This window comes from Gracilinanus agilis, chromosome 3 (genome assembly GCF_016433145.1).
Source record: "Gracilinanus agilis isolate LMUSP501 chromosome 3, AgileGrace, whole genome shotgun sequence".
Lineage (NCBI taxonomy): Eukaryota > Metazoa > Chordata > Mammalia > Didelphimorphia > Didelphidae > Gracilinanus > Gracilinanus agilis.
In genome coordinates this window covers 648,483,483-648,510,540 of record NC_058132.1, presented here as the reverse complement: position 1 = coordinate 648,510,540, position 27,058 = coordinate 648,483,483, and the positions used below count along the sequence as shown (strand labels likewise).

The 27,058-nt window shown below is 45.9% G+C and overlaps 1 protein-coding gene across 1 annotated transcript in view; it reads left to right on the top strand.

Moving 5' to 3' along the window:
- GAL3ST2 (galactose-3-O-sulfotransferase 2) overlaps positions 1 to 9,136 on the top strand; it is a 111,566-nt gene extending 102,430 nt beyond the window's left edge. The window contains exon 5 of the mRNA XM_044669512.1: positions 8,330 to 9,136. Coding sequence (XP_044525447.1) covers positions 8,330 to 9,136 — 807 coding nt within the window. The remainder of the gene's footprint in view (positions 1 to 8,329) is intronic.
- The last annotated feature ends 17,922 nt before the right edge of the window (positions 9,137 to 27,058 follow it).

The following is a 27,058-nucleotide window of genomic DNA, read 5'->3' as shown; positions in this document are numbered from 1 at the left end:
ATTTTTTATTTAAAAAATCCTTATCCTCTCTTTTAGAATGGATACTAAATATGGGTTCCAAAGCAGAAGAGCGGTAAGGGCTAGGCAATGGGGGTGAAGTGACTTGCCCAGGGTCACACAGCTGGGAAGTGTCTGAGGCCACATTTGAACCCAGGACCTCCCATCTCTAGGCCTGGCTCTCTATCCACTGAGCCACCCAGATGCCCCAAGGAGCATATGTTTTAGTAGAAGGAGAGAGCATACCGGGGGAATGATGGACTGGGAGGGAGGTTTTGGCTTGGAAAAAGACAGGGATGGTGAGAGGGACTGTAGGTGAATAGACTGACATATTCCTTCCAGAAACAATGGCAGAGCTGATAAAATAATGATTCGGAACCTGGAAGGGGTTAGAGTGGAAGGTAACTTGGTGAAGAGATGCCCAGGGAAGGAGGTGAAGCGTGGCAGGGGCAATCTCCCCGTGGAGGGGAGGAGTGAATGAAGAAGTCACCCCTTAGGTCCCGGGTCCATTGGGGTATCTGGGAGGTCCTGGGATACACCAGAATGAGAAGATCTCTGCCTTCAAGGAGCACATGGTAGAGAAGACCAAACAACACGGATCCAAGGAAAAGTATCCAGTTACCAGCTCCTGGCCAAGCTGGGCAGGGTGGCAGAAAACAGTGTTGGGTTTGGAGACAGGACAGCCAGAGATCACAACTTACCGCAGACACTTACTGCCTGTGGGACTCCAGGCAAGTCACTTTCCCTCTGCCTGCCTCAGTTTCCTCCTCGATTAAACGGGGACAATAGCTCCTACCTCAGGGGGTTGTTGTGAAGATGAAGTGCGATAATATGTGTAAATGTTAGCTGATTGCCATCCATCTGGCCCCTAAAGCTACCTCCTTGGATTTCGGATCATCCCACATCTCTCTCCTTGGCTCTCCTGGAGAAGGGAACATTGAAAAGAGCTTTTCAGCCCTTCAAATGGCTCTCCAAATGCTAGCAATTATATGTACATATATATGGCTATTTATAAACACAGCAATTCCCAAATATAGTGATTTCTAAACAGGGCTAGTTATAAACATACCTATAAGTTTGGCTATCTAAAAATATCGCTATTCTTCTGCCTCGAAACCGATACTTAGTCTTGATTCAGAGACGGTAGGTAAGGGTTTAAAAAATAAATCTAGATATTTGTAAATGAATATTTATAAATTTATTATCATCCTCTATTCCTAACAGATGACATTGGCCTGATTTATCTCTTGATTTTAAAGGCTGTGATCAGAACGGGGGATTGGGATAGGGGCAGAGGCTGGACCTCTGGTAATATTGGCATCTGGGACTCTCAAATGAGGAATACGTTTTAACAAAGCAGTCTGGAACCTTCTGTTCCACTTAGAAAGTTCCTTTGAGCACTGAGGAATGACTTGACTTGCTCAGGGTCACACAGCCCATCAGAGGCAGGACTTGAACTCAGATCTTCTTGGCTTTGAGGGCTGTTCTCTATCTCCTTCCCTCCCTTGCCTCTATTGGACATTCCACTAAATTCCTGCTTCCAGTGTTAAGAGATGCTGAGCTTGTTTAGAGAATGGAGATGAATGATGAGCCCTTCTCTTAATAAATGATCTCCTGGTTCAGGGGACTTGGAACTTAGAGGAACCAGTGACTTTTATACCTTAGAGACTTGCCTTGGAATTGAGGTGTTAAATGACTTAATGAGGGTCACACATCCAGTGTGCACTGGAGGCCAGAAGGGCCATCAGGCTACGATGTCTCTCACTTGTCTTTTTCTTTTATTGAACTCCAATTGTCTCGCTGGGACCTCTGTTTATGGATTCCTGATCTCCCCTTGGAGCCCTGAGGGATGAGCCTAACCCTCTTCGACATGATAGTTCTTCAAATATTTGAAGACCTTCTCAGGTTTCTCCTCCTACCTTCCTGAATCTTGGTCAAACATCCCACTTCCTTCTACCGCTCTGTGTCTGGCATGGTTTCAAGTCCCTACAGAATCCTGGCCTCCTTCTTCTGGACTCATTCCAGCTCTTTTATGATTCCGGTGTCCTTCGGAGAGAACAACTTTCAGGCTCCTTTCATCACTATCTATGGGGTCAGAAAGGCCTTGAACACAGTAATGAGAGTGGCCAATTTCCATGTCCTGTGAAATATAAATTACCCTGGTAGAAGGAGCTGCCCAAGGCACACAAAACCCCACAGATGTGTAGGAAGGCTATTGCTTGATCCTTTCCATTGAGGGAATATCCTTTCCCTATTTTTCTAGTTTCCTCCTAGTGCCACTTCAAAAAAGCCATTTATAAATCTGACTAAGCTGTTGCTTTGAGCCACAGTTCATTTCAATCTAGTTCCTGGACTCAGAAAGACCCTAGTTCAAATTTGGCTTCTGACATATACAAGTTATGTGTCACTGGGCAAGTTGCTTAACCTCTGGCTGCCTCGGTTTCCTCATCTGTAAATAGTGATAATAATAGCACCTGTCTTCCAGGGTTATGGGGACCAAATGAAATAATGTCTATAAAGTATTTTGCAAACTGAAAACACTATATAAATGCTAGTTATTACTATTAGTATTAATACTAATACTAATTATTAATTAATTACTTTTAATTAATTAATACTAATACTACTAAGTGTCAGGTACCATGCTAAGGACTGGGGCTACAAATATCAAAATGAAAGATTCCCTGCCCTTAAAGAGCTTCTCTTCTAATGGAACACAACATGTGTAGCAATAAGTGAAAAGAACATATATACGAAATCATTTCGACAGAGGAGTGGGGAAAGAAGGAACTTTGAAAGATTTTTTGATCCCTTTACAGAATTTTTAAATTTGAGCTTCAAAGCAACCCTGTGAGGTAGAAGCCATTTTAAAAAGATGAGGAAACTGAGACTCTTTGAGGTGAAGTTAGAAAGGCTATGTGGTCCAACGGAAAATTTGTCAGCTCTGGAGTCACAGACTTGGGTTCAAATTGTCTTGGTGCTTATTAGATGTAGCCAATGTTTGATTCTCACCTCTGTAACTGTGGGCAAGTCACTACCCTGTTCCTTTTCCTTAGTGGCCCCCTTTCTCTCAAGATCTGTGATCCCGAGTATGTAAAATACTTTGAAAACCCAAAAGAACTATACATGTATCCACTGCAGTGATGATGATGATGGGATCCAATCAGCTGTTACAAGCCATGAATGAAGGGATTCTTTTGAATCAAAGCACACTTCCACATTGGCTGAATCCTTCAAATATTTGTCTCTTTTTACATTCTGAGTCTTTTACCTCTGTATTAAGAGGTAGGTAGTTTCACCATTAGCCCTCTGGAACCCTGGTTGAACTTTACATTGAGAAGAAGCATTCAGCACAATAGTATTTCATCACATCTATATACCATCACTTGTCCAGCTGTTCCTCAGTTTGTGGGTACTCTTTCTTTGCCACCACAAAAAGAACTATAAATGTTTTTGTATATCTTTAGAGATTATTTTGTTTTGGACTAATCTCTTCCTTAATCTCTCCCTCTAATTCTCCCAACTTCCCCTTTTCCTCATATTTCACTGTTCAATGAAATGTGTTTCTGTGCACAGCTCTCTCTCTCTCTCTCTCTCTCTCTCTCTCTCATTCCTTCCTTCTTACCTCCCTTCCTTCCTTCTTTTGGCCAGTTCTCATAAGAGTAAAATTCAAGGATTAGTTGCTTTCTCCTCCTACCCTTTCCTCCTTGTTTCAATAGATGTCTACTCATTTACCCACCATGATTATATGAGATAATTTTCCCAAAGCTTCCTTTTCCTATCCTGTCTCCCTCTCCCAGTGTATTCCTCTTCCCCTCTCTTTCCATCCTTTTCTTAAGACTATCCAGACACAATAGAACCACTCCTAAGTCTTGTCTATTTGGGATGTCTCTATCAGGGAGGGGGTAACATGTATTTTCTCCCCATATCTAAATGGGAAAAGTTTATCCTTTAGTCCTTTATCATTGTTCATTCATGTTTACCTTTTTGTGTTTCTCTTCATTCCTGGTTGGAATTTCAAAGTTTTTCTGCAGCTCTGGCCTTTTCATCAGGTATGCTTGGAATATTTCTATTTTTCTTAAAGTCCATATTTTCCTTCTGTAGCATTACACTAGTTTTCCTGGTGAAGTTGTTCTTGACTGTGAGCCCATATACTCTGCCTTCTGAACATTGCATTCCCAGCTCTCTGTTTCTTTAGAGTAGTGCCTGCTAAATCCTGTGCAATCCTGACTATGGCTCCTCAGTATTTGGACCCTTTCTTTCTGGAAGCTTGCAATATATTTTTTTCTTTGATTTATCAGCTTTGGATTTTGGCTGTGATATTCCTGAGAGTTTTCATAGGTGATTTCTTTCAGGAGCTGACTGGTGGCTTTTTTCTATTTCCAGTTTCCCCTCTGGTTCTAGAGATCTGGGCAGCTTTCTTTTAAGATTTCTTGAAACAAGATGTGTAGGCTCTATTTTTGGTCATAGGTGTCACAGAATCTATTATTCTTAAATTTTTTTCTCCTCAATATGTTTTCCAGATCAGCTGTTTTGCAGTAATATCCCTTATGTTTTCTTCTCTTAGCCTTTTGACTTTGTTCTAATGTTCCTTGTTGCCTCACGGAGACCCTGGCTTCTCTTTGGTTCATTCACATTTTTAGAGAATTTGTTACTTGAGCAAGGTTTTGTCTCTTGTGCCAATTGTTGATCTCCTTTCTATTTCTTTCTAATATATCTCTCATTTCTTTTCCAGCTTCCCTACCTAAGTCTCCCTATTCTATTTATAAGACATTTTAAACTCTTTTAAAAAATGCAGTTGCTTCATCCCCATTTGTGTTTTGACCTGGGCTGTGTTTTTGTCTGAGGCTTTGCTTGTAGATGTTTTGGGGTCATTCTCTTCTGCATTTGTGTCTTGAGGGTTCCTGCCACCATCAGCTCAGAGCTCCTTGTGGTGAGGTTCTAATTTTGTTTGCCTGTTTGTTTAGCCTGCTTCCTGACACTGAGCTGGGTCCTGAGCATTTGTAGAGAGAATATCTGGGTTGCCTCCTGTTGCTGCTTTCCTGGGGTATTGAGTATTGTGCTTTTGGAAGATCTCCGGGATAAGCTGGTGTCCAGGGCTCCCAAAGTGGCCTGATCCAAAGCAAAATCTGATCTCCGCCCCCTAGTCTTAACTTTGCAAGCTCCAGACCCATACGTTTGGGTCTGAACATGAACTGTCTGCTGCTGCTAGACTCTACCCCTGTCCTCCAGTTGGGAAATTCTGCTGGATTAAAATAGCACCACCGAAGGCTTGCCTTTGGCCTGGGATTCCAGCCATGGTTATTCCTCTGCAGGCTGGTCTAGAGACTGGGAATGAGATCCTGCTCTGTTTCTGGGGTTTGAGTCATGATACTGCTGCTGTTGCCTTCTGAACTTCGATCTTTCTTGGTCCACTGCCCAGGGCCCTCCCTACCTGGGTTCAATTCTCTCTGGATTTGTGGCTTGGAGCTGGGTAATGAATGACAAAGTTGCCAGTTCCCCCCAGTCCCCGTCAGAGTGTCCTAGTATGGATCTGGGGTGCCCTGATGTGAATCTGGCTGATTATTCAGCCTCTCCCTGGTGATTGGAGACTTTAGCATGCAGAGCACTCCTGGCCCAACTCCAACCCCAGGGCCTGCTGTCTGTCTTCTTTCTCTGACTTCTTATGGTGACTGGGGCTAGGCAAATGACTCTGTCTTTCTGGCTGTCCCAATCAGCATTTGGCTGGGTACATTTTCTAGATATATTTATAGGAGTTTTGTGGAGGAGAACTCCTGCTGTTCTGCCCTCTTGGTTCTGCCTCCTTGACCTGAGACTTGAGAGAAATCAGGGAAGCTGGAAAGCGGAGATGAGGAGGGAAAGCATTCCAGGCTTGCGGGATGACAGGTGCAAGGAGCAGGAGAGCACTCAGGATGATGGGGAGGGTCAAAGGGCTGGAGAAGGAAGTGAGGGATGGGATTAAGAATGCACATAGAATGGTTGGTCTTGGGGCAGCTAGGTGGCTCAGGGGATTGAGAGCCAGGCCTAGAGATGAGAGGTCCTGGGTTCTAATCTGGGATATGCAGAAATGGGCAGCCATTTTCTGTAGGTGCAAGTTAGCAGTTTGCCTCTTTGGAACACAGAACCTGGTAAAGCACCCCAGGGCATGTGCCAGGGTGGCAGTTCAGGATGGGGTATAAATAGGGGTCCACAAACCCCTGGGGACTTCAGTTCTTTCTCTCATCTCAAGGATTAGAGAGGAGGTGGTGGCAAACTGGGCCCCTAGGTGGTTTGGGAGATTTGGATTAGGCAGGCAGGTAGGGACAACCTTCATTGCTAGCCAAATCAATACCTTATTGGCATAGCTAACAACCTTTAAATCAAGCGAGAGTGAACAGCTATTTTCAAGAAACAACAGCATCTGACCGAGGGGCCTGACAGCCTCTGGGCTCAGCTACAAACAGCAACAGAGTTGGGAAGTGTCCCTCATACTCTGCACCTTAGGGAACAACTTATGCTACAGTATTATTTTAATTTTAAAGATCTAGCCAAGATCATTTAGGGTACCCTTCACCCGCCTTTCCTTTTCCCTCTTACCTACCCTCAGTTTGATTACAAATAAACTCTGTTTGATCCTAAAGCCTAAATAATCTTTGAAACCAAACTACTTACCTTATTAATAATAACTAGTTTCCAGCAGTCAGATCCAGATAACACCTCTAGCTGGCTATAGTCTTTTCCAAGCCAGTATGATCCTTCATTTCAACCTAAGGTTCCAGGAACTCACATTTTACTTCCTGGAAACCCCACCAACTGCCTGTCTGGATTGGTTTCTAAAGCCTTGTGGTTTAGCAAAGAATCTTGAGCTCTTAAAGGAGGCTTAACCCAGCTGGTGTGGGAACAAAACTATACTCACGTCTAGCTGTGGTTAGGGTCTCTCTCTCCCTGTTTAAGCAACCATCTCTAGCATCTCCTGAGCCCCCTGCTGCTCATAACAAATCTCAGACGATTCCTAGCTGTGTGACCCTGGGCAAGTCACTTCACCCCTATGGCCTAGCCCTTACCATTCTTCTGCCTTGGAACCTATACACAGTGCTGATTCTTATATAGAAGGTGAAAGTTTAGAAAAAAGAATTAGTCTGGGCAAGGAGAAGGGCCACCTTTTCCAGTGAGATAAGAATGATGGAGGCTGAGATAAGAATGACAGAAGCGAGTGAAAGAAAGCATCCGAGTGATAAGTGATGAGAGGGGAGGAAAGGACAGAGGAAGAAGCCTTTCTTGAGAGCCTACTATGTGCCAGGCACAGCACTAACATGATCTGATCTGTTTATCACAACAACACAAATAACGACGCTGTTATTGTCCCCTTTTGCAGTTGGGGAAATTGAGGCAAACTGCAGTTAAGTGACTAGATGAGGCAAGGCCCTCCCCAAGAGGGTGGGAAAAGAGGTGCCAGAGGAGCAGAAGAGACTTGAAGAGGGATGGAAAGGTTTGGCCACTATGGGATAGTGAGTCAATTTTTATTGTTTAGTCATGTCTGACTCTGATCCCATACTGTTTGCGGGGTTTTCTTGGCAAAGAGACTGGAATAGTTTGCCATTTCCTCTTCCAGTAGACAAAGGTAAATAGAAGTTAAGTGGCTTTCCCAGGGTTACACGTCTAGCAAGTGTCCGAAGCTGGATTTGAACTTGGGTCTTCCTGACTCTCAGCCTCGCTCTCTATCCTCTGAGCCATCCAGCTGCCTTGATTGATTAGGAAGGTGTAAAAGGATTGCCATTGAGGGTCAGTCTGAGATTATAGAACACAAATCAGCCCAGCTTTGTCATTTCTTCTTGCTTCACTTAATACATAAGAATAGGATAAAAGGAGGCGGATAGTGGAAATAATCCAGGGCTTGGAGTTTGGAGAGGCACGACTGGCTCTAGGACTAGGGGAGGGATTTGGTAGTAGAGGATAACAGAGAGTTGGAGAGATTTGCCATGGGAAAGACGAAGAAGGGAAGGGAAGAGGAGGTGGCAAGCCCTGGGGTGTTAGCCTAGGAAAGAACGAACGAGTGAAGGGATTGGAGATTGTGGGGAGGAGAACTGGCTTTGAGTGGGTTCTTGACAGCATCAGGTATGTCACAGAACCTTCTACTCATGAGCCTCTTGGAAAGAGCTCTGCGGAAGCTGCTGACATTTGGCTGGCGTGATGTCCTCCGATGGGTCCCGGGAGGTGGTAGACGTCGCTCGGTCCAGGTTAGGTGCTCCCGGCTCCAAGCCTGGCCCGGGGTCCTTCTCGTGCTCCCAGCATACCTTTGGGGGACCGCCGGAGCCTGCTCATAGTCTTTTCTCTTCTCTTTTCTCTCCCAAAGGTAAAGAAAGTCATGCCGAACAACACGTTCTACTTTTCCATTTTGAGGAACCCAGTTTTCCAGCTGGAGTCCTCCTTCATGTACTACAAAGGCTACGCCCCAGCTTTTCGGAAGCCCAAGAGCTTGAATGAGTTTTTGGCATCTCCACTGAAATACTACAACGAAAGCTTAGCCATCAAAAACATCTATGCCAAGAATAACATGTGGTTTGACTTCGGCTACGATAACAACAGAGAGGGCAAAGGCTACGTGCGGGCTGTCATCGAGGAGATCCAACAACAGTTCCAGCTCATCCTGATTTCCGATTATTTCGACGAGTCCATGGTCCTCCTGAGAAACAGCCTGCACTGGGAGCTGGACGACGTGGTTTACTTCAAGCTGAACTCTCGGAGCGAGAATACGATCCAGAACCTGACCAGGGAGAACCAGGAGAAGGTGAAGCAGTGGTGCGCTTTGGACTGGGACCTTTACCAGCACTTCAACAGGACTTTCTGGCAGAAGATCAGGGAGGTTGTTGGGCTGAAGAAGCTGGAGAAGGAAGTGGCCCTCTTGAGGGCCAGGCAGCAGGAGCTCATGGACATCTGCATCCAGGACGGGAAGCCAAAGAACAAGACCCAGATCACAGATCTGAACCTCAGGCCCTACCAGTCTGGGGACGCCAACATCCTGGGCTACAACCTCAAGCAACAGTTAGACAATGAGACCCTGGCCATGTGTCAGAGGATGGTGATGCCCGAGATACAGTACATGTCTCACTTGTACTCTCAGCAGTTCCCCACGAACCCCCCCAAGAAGATCAGGCCGTAGGGATGGGAAAGCGATCGTCTGCAACTGGAAGCTCAACGCTCGGGGGCTTGAGGGCCCTGTCAGGGGGTGACCTCCAGACTCCCGAAGGCTCATCAGGCTCTGCTGTGGCCAATGGGGAAAAGGCTTCAAAAAAGAGGGGTCCCGGGGAACACCTTGGTCCAAAGGGTCTCAACTCAATCCAGAGTTTTATTTTATTTTTTTTTTTAAATCTACTGTGGAATATAGCCTTAAGATAACAGGATTATTTTCCTTTGAGGGGATGGGGTGAGTGTGTGTGTGTGTGTGTGTGTGTGTGTGTGTGTGTGTGTGACCAAAAAAGGAGGTTCCATTTTCCAGGTCACTGATCTCATGGTCTTCTCCTCCCTGAAGAACTTTGGCACGGGAGCATCTAAGCCAAGAACTCTAGGTGATTTTTCCAGGTTGGACCCAGGTAGTAAGGGGACAACATTGGAGCCCAAAGAGGAACATTCTGGGGCTAATGTGGAAATATCAGCCTGATGGGTGCGATGATGGAATTTTAGGTCTGATTGTTGCTCTTTTCTCCCCTTGAATAAACTTTGGATTTAATTGGGGTGGGAACTCCCAGGAAGAAAACTCCCTCTACCAATGCAGGTCTGCCGTTGTTCTAAATTTCAGCCCACCTGGGGCATGGAAAGGTTAGGTGATTGCTCTGGGCTCCCATAGCCAGGATGCGAGAGGGTCAGGACTTGAACACAGGTCTTCCTGTATGTTAGGCCAGCTTCCTTTGCACCATATCCCCCTGGTTACTGAGACTGGGAAATATAGGTTCGAACGATCCCTTTTCTTGTGTAAAACACATGCCCATTTGGAAAGGATCTTTAGCTGCAGGGACTCTGGCCACAAGCACTTGTTGCATGTGTGCTAGGCACTGTGGGGGGAGAAAGAAAGGCAGAACCTCAGATTTAACTCGAATGTTAGGAGAAGGGATGCTCGGCTTTAAGGAATAAAGGGCTGAACCCCGGACACTTCTGAACCCGGGTATTTATTTCCCAAGCCCGGCTTGAAGTGACTCTCGAGATAGTGCATTCTTTGTTACTGGTCATGCCAGGGCCCAAGTTTCTGCCAACTATCAATTGCATGTTTCTATGAGAGAACGATTATGGAGCTCCATTGACAATGGTCCATTCTGCCGTGTCCTAAATGCCTTTGGGCTCGTCAAGGCTGGTTTAAATTATGGTCAATGGAGCCTGCAAAACAACACCGGCCTCTCAGGGTTGGTTCGGGTGCCCAGAAGCTGCTGATTTCAAGACATCCCTGAGAGAGTCCTTTCTGCATCTTCCCTAACAAGGGGCCATTCACTCTCCGCCTTGAACACCTTCAGGAATGGAGAACTCACTACATATCAAGGCGGCGTTCAGCAGGTGGAATTGTTGAGAAGTTTTTTTTTTTATATCAGATTGAAATCGGCCTTGTGGCTACTTCTCTCCCCTGGCACCAGTCCTCCCTCGTTGGGCCAAGCCAAACAAGTCTAATCCCTCCTCTCTGTGACAGCCTCCAAGCGCTTACTGGCAGCTGTCAAGCGCTCCCAAAGCCTTCTCGGGTCCAGAATAAACATCGCACGTGCCTTTGACGGACCTCTACGGCACCCCTCGGAGGCCCCTCGTTATCTGCTTGCTTTCCTCTAGGCACCGCAGAGCTTAGTCTTATCATCTCCTTGGCAGAGCTCTCCTGAGAGGCGCCTGAAGGATTCCTGATGGAGCCTGCCCAGAACAGAGCCCAGAATGGCTCCTCCTGCCGTGTTCTAGAGGCGAGCCAGCCTTCCAGGAATGAGCCCAAGATGGCCCCACTTTCATCCGACCATCGAGTTCCACGTTTTCCCAACACTCCGAGCCTCAGTGGGCTATGAGTGGGGAAGATGAAGTCGCCACCTTTCTCTTTCTTCTCCTCTTTTGAGCAAATGGCTCGGGCTTTTGTCCACTCTTCCTTTGGTTTCCCAGTGGAAGTGGAGGGCCATTTCCTCTCCCTGACTCTTCCTTGATCATGGAAGCACACACAAACCCGGGCACATTTCTGCCTCCGTGAGCCTGATCCTGGACGTCAGCCTCACCTCACCATGATTCTGGCCCACAAGAAAAGAAGCCCTCCATTCCCCAGACCTGAAACGTCCACCTGCCAAGTGAAGTCACTTTTCCATGTCTCTGATTGGCCGGACTTGACCCCAGCCTGGGTCAGAGGCCAGTCTTCTGGATGCCAGGAACCATGTGGGACGAGAGGCAAATGTCTTCTGGGTGCCGATGAGCCCCAAGATTTCTGGCACCCTCCCAGAGGGCACAGGAGGCCCCCTCAGGCCTCGGACTCAATCACAAGGTGGGGTTGAATAGTAGCCTCAAAAGAAGAGGGATTCTGACACTGGAATAGCAGATAAAGAGCTGATGTCCAGCTCCATCTCATTCATGGACCAATTTGGCATCATTTCAAGATCTGAGATCATTGAGATGAATGTTGGGTAATTACTTTTTGTAACTTAAATTGCAACATCTTTCTGGTTAATTAGTAAATGAGCTTAGAGATTTCTTTTTATTTTTTCAAAATTCTGGGGGCAGCTGGGTGGCTCATAGGATTGAGAGCCAGGTGGTCCTGGGTTCAAATCTGGGACTCTGACACTTCCTCGCTATGTGATCCTGGGCAAGTCACTTCACTCCCATTGCCTACGAGCCTTTACCACTTTTCTGCCTTGGAACCAATATATGATATCGATTCTAAGTCGGAAGGTAAGGGATTAAAAAAAGGAATTCTTACCTTCCATCTTAGAATCAATACTATGTATTATTTCAAGGAAAAAAGCAGTAAGGGCTAGGCAATGAGGGTGAAGTGACTTGCCCAGGGTCACACAACTAGGAAGTGTTTTAGATCAGATTTGAACCCAGACCTCCCATCCCTAGGCCTGGTTCTCAATCTATTGAACCACCCAGCTGCCTCCTTAACATGTTTTTAAAAATTCTGAATTTCAAATTCTCTTTCTATTCCCCTCCCTTTTCTCCTTAAGAAGGCAAGCAATGTGATATAGATAATACATGTGCAGTCATGAAAAACATGTTTCCATATTAGCCATGTTGGTGAAAGAAAACCCGGGTCACACTGCCCCCAACAAAAAAAATAAAGAAACGGTATGCTTTGATCTGTATTCAGATTCCACAAGTTTTTGCTCTAGAAGTGGGATCATTGTATTGCGGAGAATAACTGGGTCATTCACAGCCCATCATCATTCGTTATTGCTGTCACTGTGTACAATGTTCTCCTGGTTTTGTCCACTTCATTTTGCATCAGTTCATTTAAGTCTTTCCCGGTTTTTCTGGAATCATCCCGCTTCTCCTTTCTTAAAGCACAATAGCGTGTGGACCACAACTCCTTGAGCCATTCACCGATAATTAGCATCCTCTTAATTCCGGATTCATCGCTGCCACCAAAAGAGCAGCTATGAATATTTTCATACATTTGGGCTTTTACCTTTTTAAATGATCTCTTTGGGATAAAGACTTAGTAGTGGTATTGCTGGGTCAAAGGGCAGACGTAGTTTTATTAGCGTTTGAGCATAGCTCCAAATTGTGGGGGAGACATTTCTGTAACGACTGTCCTTGCTATCATTTCTCATTAAATCCATTTCCAATAAGCTCCCAGCGTGCTTCTGGTTTATTAGTACCGTGGAACACGAGGGATGGGGGCTCGTGAATGACAGCACCAGAAGCCTCGTCCCCTAGAGTGACCATTGTGCACGGAAGGGGGAAGCAGACAGCGCTCTACGAATGTGACTGGGAGTTGGGAGATGAGTCATCCCGGGAGTGCTGCGTGGACGTAATCGTTTGCCGTGTTGAAGCTACCAGAAAGGTCACAGACTCGCTTCTGACCGTATCTGTGACTCTCAGCTTCTCATTTATATAACACTTTCCCATCGTCAGTTGTCTCAAGAGACCAAGTGAAGTCGTTTCGCTAGAATTTCCTTCACTTTATGCAAATTACAGGTAAAACGTGTCTCTGATGCAGGAAGTCCTCTTCAGCTTCTCTCTTCGTCCCAGCCACGAGGTCTCTCCGTATTCAGAACCCGAAGGGACCTTAGAAGTCATCGAACTCCCTCCCTCCATTTTGCAGACGGAGAAGGAGGCCCGGAGACCTGGGACTTCTCCGAACTCACCTGAGGAACGTGCCAGAGGCCAGATCTGAGCCAGGTCCACTTACCAGTCCACGTGGGTTCCATGGGATCTCTTCTTAGAACCACTGTTAATCCCTTACGTGTTGGGCGACCTTGCAGATAAGGACAATAACTGCCCGCGTCATCCGTGTGGGAGAGCCTCGTGGAACGGGTGCTGCGTCTTCCCCGGCCATCTTGCCCGTTGGCGCTTCGCTCTCTTCTTCTCTAATTGCTTTTTTTTTTCTTTTATTTTTTAAACCCTTAACTTCTGTGTATTGGCTCCTTGGTGGAATAGTGTAAGAGTGGGCCATGGGGGTCAAGGACTTGCCCAGGGTCACACAGCTGGGAAGTGTCTGAGGTCAGATTTGAACCCAGGACCTCCCGTCTCTAGGCCTGACTCTCTATCCACTGAGCTACCCAGCTGCCCCCTGGACTTGCTTTTCTTAATGGCTGAGTCCATCAGGCTGGCTGCTTCCGACTTACCCCCAGTCCTGTCTCGCTCCTTGACGCCTTCACGTGGCTGTTTCTTTTCTCCCTCTCAGAGGATGCGCTCCGGGCTGCCGGGGGCAGTTCTGTGAAGTTCCTGCCCTCATGGAGGACGTCCGCTATGGAGCGGAGCTGCTCTCACACGGCCTGTGGCCTGGCCCTTCCCTGGAGTCTTTGCAGCCGGATCGAGCTGGGTAGAAGCCGGGGCTCCTTCATCTACCGTCCTCGAGAGGCCGGGACCGCTTGGGCCCCGGGCGGAGCTCAGCTGGACTATGGCAGAGCCACCGAGGCTGGCTTCACTGAGGGTGATGAAAGGACCACAGAACCAGGGACCCAGGCCTGGAAAGGACCTCAGACTCCGCGGACTCTAATGCCCCCCGTTTTACAGATAAGGAAACCGAGAAAGGGGGAAGCGAAGCGACTCGAAAGAGTTACCCAGCTAGCGAATGTTTGGAGTGGAATTTGAACCCAGGACGTTTGGCTTCACGTGGAGGTGAAGTGATCCGTTCTTGCTATGTCAGGAGTTTTGGTGACAGTGAGAGGCCGCTCGTCTCAGCAGGGAAATAAATGTGCTTACTCTTAGGTGTCTCCTGCTTTCATTCTTAATCAGCGATACCACAGAGACACACACCCTCGGCCAGGCAGTCCGCTTGAGGAGGAAATGTGGCTGCTTCTGCCTCCCCCCTGCCGCCCTCCCTCCATCCTGGGCTTATTCCATTTTCCTGGGTGGGGGGTGTTTCCTAGGTCTGTGTCCTCCAGTGTCCCCCCTCCACCCCCCAAGGCACGAAGAGTCCCCAGGCAGTGCTAGGCAGAGCCCGGGCTGCTCTTTGTGGTTTGCTTGCTGCAAGAGCCACCCACAGAGCTTCTGGGGACCACAGAGGGGCTGAGAAAGGGGGCCGTCCCAGGCTGAGGTCAGCCTTGAGGCTGGTTTTCAGCGGAGGCAGCACAAATATGCTGAGGTGGCCCGGCCTGGGGTCCATATCGCCGTGCACACAATTCTATAAGGTGCTGCTTTGGTACAGGGAAGCTCATACTAAATGCAGAACCGTGGCAGCAAGCAAAAGTGTACCCATACATACCCATAACACATACATACCTACAGAGAGAGAGACAGAGAGGGAGGGAGAGAGAGAAAGAGAGAGAGAAAGAGAGAGAGGGAGAGAGAGACAGAGAGAGAGAGAGAGAGAAAAGAGAGAGAGAGACAGACAGACAGACAGACAGACAGAGACAGAGAGAGACAGAGAGAGAGAAGGAGAGAGAGAAAAGAGAGAGAGAGGGAGAGAGACAGAGAGAGAAAGAGAGACAGGGAGAGAGAGAGGAAAGGAGAAGAGGGAAAGAGGGAGGGGAAGAGAGAGAGTGAGAGGATGAGAAAGGGAGGGGAAGAGGGAGAGAGCAAATGTAAAGAGAGGGAGAGAGAGGGAGGGGGAGAGACACACATAGATAGAAAGAGGGAGGAGAGAGAGGAAGAAGGGGACAGAAGGAGGAAAGAGTGAAAGAGAGAGGAAGAAAAGGAGAGGAGAAGGAGAGAGAGACAGTGTGGTTTACTGGTTATATACTTAAACACATATGCACATACATACATACCTATACATACATTTACATACACACGGATACACAGATGTGTGTAGACATTTCTAAAAGTATACATGTTACATAGACACCCAACATATCCTTGCATACTATTCAGTGCAAACATCTACAAAGGGCTTGACAAGATCCTCCGATCTAAGCGAACATTTTGCTGATACTTGGTGGCTTCAGCACAAGGGGAGAATGATGAAAGAAAGAAAATTAAACCTGATTTGGGATTGAGAAGCTCATTAGGTCAGAGGCTTCCAGGTTGCTCAGAAGTTTCCTGCCTGGGTCCCATCAGTGAATGTCTCTTAATAGGAGGGAGTCTAAGAGCGCCGAGCATCTTGAGCACTGAGCAATGTTCCAAAGGGTGAACCTCAGACATGCCTAGGGAAGAGTCTCCAGGCTTCCTCAGATATTCAACCTATGACTGAATCTGAAAATAGGGACTAATGGTTACAATGAAGATTTCAATTTTCCCAGTGGCCTGCTATTTTCAGGTCGTTCAAGTTAAAAAACCTCATGGTGACACTGCTAGTTCCTTGATTTGAATGATCTTCTTTCTTTTCATGGTGAAGAAAGAAGTAGTTTTTTGGGGGGTGGTGTGGAGAGGTGTATGGGATATGCAGAGAGGACTAGCATCTCTGATGTTAGGGCTTGCCAAGTCCTTTTCAGGGCTGCCTGGTTTATAGTAGCTCTTATTAAATGTTTATTGATTGGGAGCAGTTAGGTGGTTCAATGGATTGAGAGCCAGGTTTAGAGACAGGAGATCCTGAGTTCAGATCTGACCTCGGACACTTCCTGGCTGAGTGACCCTGGGCAAGTCACTTTGCCCCATTGCCCAGCCCTTATCTGTCTTCTGCCTTGGACCCAATGCCCATTATTGATTCTAAGATGGAAGGTGAGGGTTAAAAAATACTTATTGGCTCTACATATGTAGAAAAGGTAGCTCACATGTCCTATACCATAGGGCTGCTAATGTCCTCAGGTGATTTTCTACCTTTTTTCTGCTTCTCCTTGACTGCTGCTGGGTGGCTCTCCACCGTGAGAAATCAGAGAAGAACATACTCCATATATTTTTGCTTCCTTTCAGAATGGAGAAGGTCTCAGCACTTCTGAAGGGAAGGGAGAAGTAGCCATAGAGAGGGAGAATTTGAAGCTATAGGAAGGGTAAGTAAGGGTAAGTTTATTAGGACCCTGGAGGAGAAGGAAGGAGAGAGGAACACAGGCACTTAGCTTTGAAAAGGAAGACACCTGCCACTTTCTCCAAGATAGAGGGAAAGAGGACCATCAGTTCAGAGGTCACTGGCTAGAAGTTTCTTCAGGGTTCAGTGACTCCCACTCCCATCATTTATAGGTGAGCAAACAGGACCACAGAGGAGAATTAACTTGCCCAAAGTTATTCAGGGAGTGAGGGACAGAACTGGGATTTGAACCCAGGTCCTCTGACTCCATCTCCAGTGTCTTGACACACAATCTTTGTGGTATGCAAGAGGAGACTTGAGGAGATCCTTCAGATGACTTTCCTCTCACCAGAGAACAAGATGATCCATTAAGGGGACCGGCTAAAAGGAAGACACAGGAAATGTAAGAGAGTGCATAGTTTTGTACCAAGCTCTCTCAATATTGTCAGCGGTTGCACTGTAGATAATATTGTCCCTTTACACAGATTATAAATGATGTAATGATTCAGGGCACCTGTAGGGGCTGTTTCTCAGGTTGATGTTTCCCTGCAGGGGTGCCTTTTCTTTGCTTGGTCATTAGTCTTGCCCTTAGGGATCACTGTCTTCTTTTTTCTTAATTGCACGGAGAAACAAAGTTTGACACTTGCTATCTGACATTTTGAGATTCATTTTCTCTCCCTCCCTACATCCTCACCCTCTCTCCAAGGCAGTAAAGAGTCTGATATTGATTATACCAGTGCTGTCATGCACTTCAAATGTCCATATTCTTCATCTTGTGAAAGAAGACACATATCTCATATACAATGAAAACCTCATAAAGGGAATAAAGTGGAAGATGGCCTGCTTTGATCTGCACTCAGACCCCAACAGTTCCTTCTTTGGCTGTGGAGAGCATTTTTAAACATTAAAAAAAAGATTTAAACCTTTAATTTTTAAAATTTTGAATTCCCTGGAGTTAACTTGGAGCCTTACTTTGCTGATAATAGTTTAGTGACTTTAGTCTTTCACAGTTGATCATTGGGTAACATTTCTGTTATTGTATAAGCTGTTCTCCTGGTTCTACTCACTTGACTTTGCATCAGTTCATATAAGTTTTTTCAGACTTTTTCGAACTCATCCTGTTCATCATTTCTTGAGGTGCGAGACTATTTCATTACAGCCATACACCACAGCTCGTCAAGTTGGCATGACTGTGTTCTAACTAAGCTTCAGTCTTACCTGCCCAAGTGGCTTCTTCCAGTCAAAGAGGAAGATGCACGAAAGAAAAATGAAAATTGCAATTGAGAATCATGGGGTTCTCCCACCACTTGGGCAGCCCCAGCAAAAGAGCACCCACTCTCATGGAAGCCTTAACCCCGAATGGGAAGAGGTGGAGTGGCTTCATCCAACCCTAATTCTCTGGGGAAATTTCCAGCACCTGCTCCTTCTGCCCATTTGTGAAACTCCTCGCATGTGAGCAGAAGCGGCACCATGGGCTTCTTTCAAGGGAACCTGCAGGGTTTGCCTTCCTAGAGTTGGAAAGATGGCCCTTCCTCTGGAGTCCTTCCTCCAGAGCCCTTCCTCTGCCCTTTCCTCTCTAGAAATATAGGATTCGAGGGGACAGTTTTCATGGGGAATTCTGGCTTCCCTCCTTTTAGAACTGCTTAATAAGAGTGTTATAAGGTGGGAGGGATTAAGGGAAGACAAGGGGACAGGAACAAGATCAAAGAGGTCCTACATACTATTAACAAACCTCAGAGCTGGCTGGGACCTCAGAAGTCATTTATTACAGGGAGAGCAAAGGGACTGAGGTTCCCCGGGCTCCCGGAGGGGCCGAAAGTGCGAGAAGTGACTTGATACAGCCCATGCCTGAAGGTGAAGGACAAGGGAACCGGCACCTGGGAAATCCCCAATGAACAGGCCTCTTTCTTCCTCTGGGAAGGGCCCCTGAGGATCTGGTGTCAGTGTTTGGGCTAAAGTAGAAGAACTGGTTCAGGAGAGCTTGGGACGCTGAGAGCGGAACATGAGCTTCCCTGGCAGAGAGCAGAGGAGGGGCGCTCCGAGGGTTTGCTGAGCCTCTCCTTGGCCTTGGGTCATGTTGACTGCATGAGACTCATGTTGGAGAGAGTAGAAGGGAGCCATCTAGACTGGTGTCAAGGCAAGGGTGCTCCCCAAAGAGGTGATGGAAACAGTCCTGGATTGGAAGTCAGCATCCTGTTGTGGTATTGTTTACTGGCTCCTTGTACATGATATGTCATCTTCCTCCTCCATTTCTTTTTTATTTTAAACCCTTAACTTCTGTGTATTGGCTCCAAGGCAGAAGAGTGGTAAGGGTAGGCAATGGGGGTCAAGTGACTTGCCCAGGGTCACACAGCTGGGAAGTGTCTGAGGCCGGATCTGAACCCAGGACCTCCCGTCTCTAGGCCTGGCTCTCCATCCACTGAGCTACCCAGCTGTCCCCCTGGTAATTTCTTATAGAACAATAGTATTCCATCACAACCATATGCCACAAGTTGTTCAACCATTCCCTGAATGACTGGAATTCCCTCAGTTTTCAATTTTGTCCTCACAAAAGAGATCCCACAAATATTTTTGACCAAATAAGTTCTTTCCCTTTTTCTTAGTTATCTTTGGGATACCAACCTCGTAGTGATGTTGCTGGGTCAGAAGATATTCTCTACGGCCTTTGGGCATAATCATGAACTTTAAAAAATATGTTTTGATGATTATAATTCAGTATAATTGAATTTTTTGGTAATTCTGGATATTTTGTTTTACGCATTTAAAAACATCATTTTAAGATGGACTGATGCATAGGCTGCACCAGGTTGCCTGCTGAAGACATTGATAACAAGGAAGAAGGCCTGGCCTAGATGATCTCTAAGTTACTTTGTAGGTCTGAACCTAAGCTCATCTTTACCAAGAATGAGGAATCAGAGAAAGACTTTAGGGGCAGGGGACCTGGAAGAGAGAGGGATTCCAGGGCATTTCCTCCTGGAAAAGGGGGGATGGCGAGTACAGTAGCCCCCCCTTCCAAATATCTCCCTCACTGCTGCTTTTCCTAGAGGACAGTCTTCTTGTTCAAATGTGCTCCCTTGCTGAATGACCCGATTAAATTGTTCTGACATCAGGTTTAGACATTTTTGGTTCATGAAAAATGTGGGCATAATTGATTGTGGCTTGACACTTGTTGATTGTCCATGAGGTCCTGATCTGCCTACAGAACAACATATATGTGACACCTGGTGCTCTGTGCAATAGCCATGGGCAGCCTACCGAGATGGCGGAACTCATCTTTCCAGAAAAGCCTCGCCCTGGTCCTCATGGCTTCTGGGTCTAGTCCAGGCCATGCCACTGCCTAGTTGGCTGATCTGGAGGCCGGCTAGCTCTCTTTTTGAAGCCTCAGTTTTCTCTTCTTCACAATGAGGGTATGGAAGGAGATGATGCTTAAGGCCCCTTTCAGAGCTGACATCCCAGGGCTCTATGATGATATATGATGATCAGGTCAGATGCCTACAGCTATTGTGCAACTGTCCAAGTCTGTGATGCATTGCTTGGCTGTTTCTGCTTTCTGCTGACCTCTTTAATCTGTTATCTGGTAGACTCATGTCAGTCTTCTCTCTAGTCTCACTGCCAGCTCTTGGATAAGGCACTTGTTATCACACTATTGCAAGAGACTCAACTCATCTTTCCACCTCCAGCCTCTGTGTCTTTGCTCAGGCCAGTCCTGAAGTATCCTCCTTCCGTTACTTTACTTGTTGAATTTTTGTATATCTTTTAATGCCTCCTCCTTTGTGTAAGCTTCTCTAGGACCCCTGGGAGATGACTTTTCCCCTAGGAATTCAGGTAGCCCTTTGCTTTTGTCTCTTTGATCAGGTAATTTTATGTTTTACTTAATGTAGATGTGTCTTACTCCTTATGATATTGCGGTTTCCCCTGGGAGCAGAAGCCCTGCCTTATGAAAACTTTGCATCGAAGTGGAGCGTCCTGTGCAGGATATAAATAACATTATTTAGCAACTACTATGTGCCAGGCACGATTCTTTTTTTATTTTATTCTTTTTTTATAATGTTTTTCCATGGTCACATGATTCATGTTCTTTCCCTCTCCCCCAAGCCACTCCCCTCCCCGTAGTGGACGCACAATTCCACTGAGTTTTACATGTGTCATTGATCAAGACCTATTTCCATGTTATTGATAGTTGCACTGGGGTGGTCGTTTAGAGTCTACATCCCAATCATGTCCGCATCAACCCATGCGTTCAAGCAGTTGTTTATTCTTCTGTGTTTCTACTCCCACAGTTCTTCCTCTGAATGTGGATAGTGCCAGGCACTATTCTAAGTGCTGAAGATACAAAGAAAGGCAAAAAACCTCTCCTAAAAAACCCAACCCAGTCTCTGCTTTCAGGAAACTCACAGTCTAAACAAGTCTGTACTAACAACATATACTTGTCCACTCTCCCCCTCCCAACCTGGAAAGCCTAATCTTCTAATTAGAAAACAGATGACCTAATATTGTAACCTGGTTAATTATTCCTTTGATTCTTATATTGACTTCAGGGTTCAGGTGATGATAAAAACAGCAAGTGGTATGTATAAAAAAAGAAACTGAAGTTCTCTAAAGTTTTAGGATTGGAGAACAGAATCTAAAAGATTGCACTAAATTTCATGGAGCCTTGTTGCTAGCAGATTTCACCAGAATTATCTAGGAACTTCTACAAGGGATTTGGATCTAGAGAAACAAAGCTCCCTTCAGAGCTACCTTGAGAATGATGCCTATTCCAGAATGTTCAAGAGAAGATATCCAGAGACCAGAAGATTATATGAGGCATCTAGATTCAAGATGTGCTGATTAAATGGAGATTGGTTGTGGGTTACTAGACTAGAAGGAGACTTGATGCTCGTTAATATTGATGATTATTACATTCCTTTTCTTTTAGGTTCCATGGTCTTTATGTCGAAGTTTTCTTGGTTACCTTGGTGACATGTAAATCTCCCTTCTTAAACGGTCCATTGTGAGTCCTCTAAGTAGTTTGATCAGTAATCTGACTTATGTGTGTTTTATAATACTCCATATTGTATATTCAGACATTCTAACATTTTGTCCTATTTTAGACTTACTTTGACCACCTCCATGTCATTCAATTACAACAAATTTTTGTTTTAATGTCATATCTAGCCTCTTCATTTTTTGCATCATCAGTGTTTCCATCTGAAACACTCTTCTTTTTGCCCATTTTATCAAGGTCTCTTAAAAAAATAACACGAGCATTGATGATATTGTACACAGCTGCATGTGCTTGAGGAGCATGCTCAAGTGGGCTTGCCCCAGGCGCATTAATTGAATTTTAGCTCTTGTTACATAAGACCCAGAATCATTTTATAATTCATGCTAAATCATATTTTGCTTTACTTAAACTTTCATTGATTGTGAGTGTGCTGTATAGGAAAAACGTGCAGCCAGGGAACATGCCTGGCTGGGAAACAGAGCGGGTCAGCTCACCTCTCGAAGGCAAGAGTTTTGTTGTATGTTGCCCCAAATCATGCATAGTGATGGTGTCCGGCTAATAGCTATTTTCTTGGCTGCTCTGTTCTCTGTTGGCACTCGCTCTGGGTTTCGCTCTTCTGCAAGTTCCTGGTATTTCTACTGAACTGCGGCTGCACCTGCTGCCAGCACTTTGAGTTAAAACTATTAACAACCACAACAATACTCATGATAGCTCAATTTATGAGGACTTTGAAGCTTACAAAGTTCTTCACATATATTGTTTAATTCTTGCAACAGCCTAGGAGGTAGAGCTCCTTTTTAGAGATGAGGAAATTAAGGCTGATGGAGGTTGGTTTTTACCCAGGGTCACCCAGTTAGTGTCTGGGACAGAATTTCAACTCAGATCTTTCCAACTTCAAGTCTGACACTCTATTTAAGTGGTACTATGACTTTAAGTGCCAGGGGGTATTTCAGCTCTTTTATGATTTTGTACCCTAACCAACCGCACCCAGTCAACTAGTTAGAGAAAACTTTAGGGATTCTGGTCTGTATGTTGAATCAATTTTGTCTGTTGCTACTTTGGATTCTTTTAATATAATTATCATTTGAATTATGATTAGAAAATGCCAGCCAGGGTATCCCTCACGGCTCTTTTCTTATATCTCTTTGCACTCATTGCTCTGGTTACCTCATCTACAATCATGGTTTTGGGAATCAGTGATTTAAAAAAAATTATATCATTTTTATTTGCTTGATCTGCCATTAAGACAGCCTTTCTCCAACGCAATAGAAATCTATTAGGACATGAGTGTACAGACACACAAATGATCCTGAACATGATCGCAAGGGAGCTAAGTAGAATTTTTATGAGCAGATGTTCCACCATATTATCTCAACTGATCCTCACCACATTTCTGGCAGGTAGTTGCTATTTTTGTCCTCATTTTGCAGATGAGGAAACCAAGGCAGTCTAAGGTAAAGTGAATTGCTCAGGGTCACATAGCTGCTAAGTGTCTGAGGCTTGATTTGAACTCAGGATTTCCTGACTCCAAGTCCAGTGCTTTATAAACGATGTCACCTGGTTGTCCAGCAGGTAGTTTGATGGTGAGAGACTGGAGTTCAGGTGAGAGATTAAAGGCAAATTTTCAAAAGTTGGGAATCTTCTGGGATGATGAAGGGGATTTTGAGAGATGATTCCTGGAACCATGATTATAGATGAGGTAACCAGAGCAACGGGAGTAAGAGGTGTAAGGAAAGAGCCTTAGGGAGTACCCAGACCTAGGAACCTTCTTCTACATGGTGGCTCTGCCAAGGCAGCTATCATACCCTCCCCAAAGTCTTTTGCACGCCACCCCCTCTTCAGATGGTCAGATCTCCCCCTGCAAAGTCTCTGGGCCCTTCACCATCCCAGCTGCCCTCATCTGGGTTTATTTAGCCAGGACTGAACACAATGGAATTTGGAAAAGTGATAAAGATGGCTCTCCTGGGTAGTGAAATCCCAAAATGGATGGAAACCAACCATAGACATGGCTGTTCTCTCTTCCTCCACTTTTCTTGGACTGACTGCTCTGGGGAAGTGTTGCATTTCCCTGAACACTAGCTTTCTGTGGGGACAAGAAGAACACCTTGCACATAGTAAGTTCTTTATTAAATGCTCATTGAGTTGAAAGACCTTGACAAAGCCCTATGGATCCAGCAGCAGAAACTGGCAGAACTGGTCCACAGACAGAGCTAGAACCCATAGGGAACCCAGAGGCCAAATAGTTCAACTCTCCTTTTGTGTGGAGGAAGAAATTGAGGCCCCGGAAGGAATGTGATTTACCCAAGGTCAAATGGAAGGGAACAAGGACATACAAGCAAGGTTTTAGGCCTGGATTTTCTTTTCCTTAAAACCCTTACCTTCCATCTTAGAATCAATGTGTATTTGTTCTAAGGAAGAACACCAGTAAGGGCTAGGCAATAGGGGTGAAGTGACTTGTCCAGGGTCACACAGCTAAGAAGTGTCTGAGGCCACATTTGAACCCAGAACCTCCTGTCTCTAGGCCTGGCTCTCAATCCCCTGAGCCACCCAGCTGCCCATGGATTTTCCATCAATTGTATTGACTACTTCTCTGATGCTCTTCAGCTCAGTTTATTCCTCTGTACAACTTAGGCATCCTAGGAGCAAAGGATTTAGAAATGGGTGTAGCCAGTGCCAGTACCAGTGTCAGCATGAGCATCCTGAGTGTCAGAGTGACAGAGCCAGTGCAACATGGTCACGGAGGGAGGAATGTGTTTGATTTAGTAAGCTAGCTTGGGAAGGAGAGGAGCTTTTTTCAGAAAAAGAACAAGCCATCAATGAACTCCCAGGAAAAAATCTCCAGGGCCAGATGGATTCACAAGTGAATTCTATCAAACATTTAAAGAACAACCAATCCCGATTCTATACAAATGATTTGACAATATAAGCAAAGAAGGAATTCCAACAGATTCTTTTTATACTGTCATCCAAGGTCACAGAGGTTGTCACAAAATCCATTTGGATTTGAACCCAGCTCTTTTGATCTCCAAATCCATTGTGATTCCCACTAGACTGAATTCTGGGGCATGCTTAGGGTACACTGGCTCCCATGGCTTGTCCTGGCCAAAACGTTCCAGGGTAATTGTCTCATTGTCCCAAGCAGTCATACCATGGCACCATTCAGAGCAAAAACATTCCCACTCGGTGCCATTGACACTGTGCATTATGAAGCATCTCTTGGTGGGTGAGATTAAACTCTAAAGGACTCTCAGGACAAGGGACCTCCTGACAAAACATGCCTGCCCACAATGCACTGGAAAATGAGCAAAAGTGGCAAAAAAGCAAATAAAACAATCAATAGGCTTAGAAGAGGAGGGAGAGGGTAGCCCACTAGGTCGCAGGCTCATGCTAAGAACTTTGCAAATATTTTTTCATTTGATTGTGTAGAACCATAAGGATGAATGCACCCACAGATGGGCAAACAGAGCCTGTGCTCAGAAGGCCTGAATGAAGTCTATCAACAAATGAATGAGGCAGGGGAGCCCCATCCCCAAACATGCTCCACTTAACAACTAGAGCTGCACACACACACACACACACACACACACACACACACACACACACACACGCTTATAGGCCAGGCAGGCTTGGCATAGTTGTTGGCCTTCCAGGATGTCCCAGAGCCTATGTGGGACTAGCTACAGAGAAGAAATGAGTCTACTTCCTCTGTGACCTGCTCAGCTTCCCCTGGATGGGCTGATGGATAGGCTGCTCTTCCTCCTCCTCTTTATTCTCCTCCTCCTCCTCTTATTTCTCTTCCTTTTCCTCTTCTTCTTCTTTCTCCTCTTCCTCTTCTTCCTCCTCCTCCCAGCTCTAGACCTCCCTGTCTGTGGCCAAAGATGGAAGGAAGGGCCAGGCCAGTTATTGGCCTATCCATGCTCTGGGGGGGTCTCTGTCCTCTAGGAATCTGCAGCCAAAGCACTAGGTAGGAAAGGTGGTGCCCGCCTGAGCTGAGATTCTTGGCCATTCCAGGCATGGCTGTATTTGGTATTTTCTTTGCCCATAGAGTCTGCATCTGGTGCTGCTGGTAGGCAGGCTCTTTGGTTTAGAATGTGCTCAAGGTTTGTATCCATCTCCTGTGCCTTCTCACTCCTCAGAGTCCAACTCTCTTGTAAGCAACAAAGTGGTTATAGTGAATCGTTCCCCTCATTCTCTGGGGGCCCTTCTGTAAAGGGGTGAAGTGGGCAATCCCATGGCAATTTAACATAAAGTAGCTTTCTGTTAGTATGTCAAGTGGTGTGTCCCACAAGCACCAGGATTCCCCAGCGAGCCTTTGTCTCCTTGTTAGAGGTGTAGATGATGAACATGGGCACCCTACAATCCCAGGCATGGCTGGTTGGCAGCTTCTTTCTCAGCTGAGAGACTGGCTATGAGTATTGGCATCCTTGACATCTGAAACCCGAAGCACGAGAAATGGGTGGGTGTGGCTCATTCCTAAACATCATGGGGAGGGTGTAAAACTCCTGGCATCACTCCGGGTAGAGTGGTAGAAGCGTGCAGGAAATGACCCCAAGGGACTCGGCAGTGCCTGGCAAATAGTAGACACTTAATAAATACTTGATGACTTGGCCTGTAGACTCTCAGATTATGAATTCAAGTAGTTGCAAAGACAGGGCTGTTTCTGACACAAATGGGGAAGTTTAGAGGAAGGACGGGTTTGGAGAGGAGGGGTTGGTGCCTTCTGAATAGGCCTGGCCAAGGATGGTGAGGTCCCTTTCATCAAGTCAGTGTAGACAGAGAGCCCTGCCAGGGCAAGAGTGGGTACAACACCTTGGGAAAGGCCATGGGAGAGTCACTATAATAATGAATGTTTTTCTCTTAAAAACTGACACATAGGCCATATGAGTTTATTTCATCCCAATAACAAAACTACGGGGTAGATAACAACTGTCATATTTCTACCCTTTAATGGTGTGCTGGCTGTGCAGGGGTGACGAGCATCTCTACGGGGAGGGCTGCCAAGTCCTTTTCAGGACCACCAATTCAGCCACCTTTGGTGTCCACCTCCCACCCAACTCTCACCTGTGACTCCAAGAAGTTGTGGCATGTGCAGCAGCCACACATTGGTAAACCAGCTCAGCAGGTAGGCTAAACTAGGTTGAGGGCAACCTGCAGAGAGTTAGAGGGAGGTCTACCCCAGGCATGTGAATGGGTAGATAAGAACATTTGGTTCCAATAGCCACAAAAGGGGTAGAAGCAGGTACTCTGGGATGCTTAGAGCTTGGTTAGATGTTGAAGAAGCCAAGGGCATCCACTGTATCCCAAGCCATCCCCAGTCATACTGGCTTTATCTTGCCATTGGACTTTGATGATTCTGGAAGAGAGAGTAAGGCTGATGACTGTGTAATTCTGCTTCATTTAAATCCAACTCATGATAAATTCAAAATGGGTAAATGACCTAAATATAAAGAGTGAATCATAAATAAATTAGGTGAATATAGAATAGTATACTTGTCAGATCTGTGAGAAAGGAAGGAATTTAAAACCAAACAAGAAATAGAGAACAT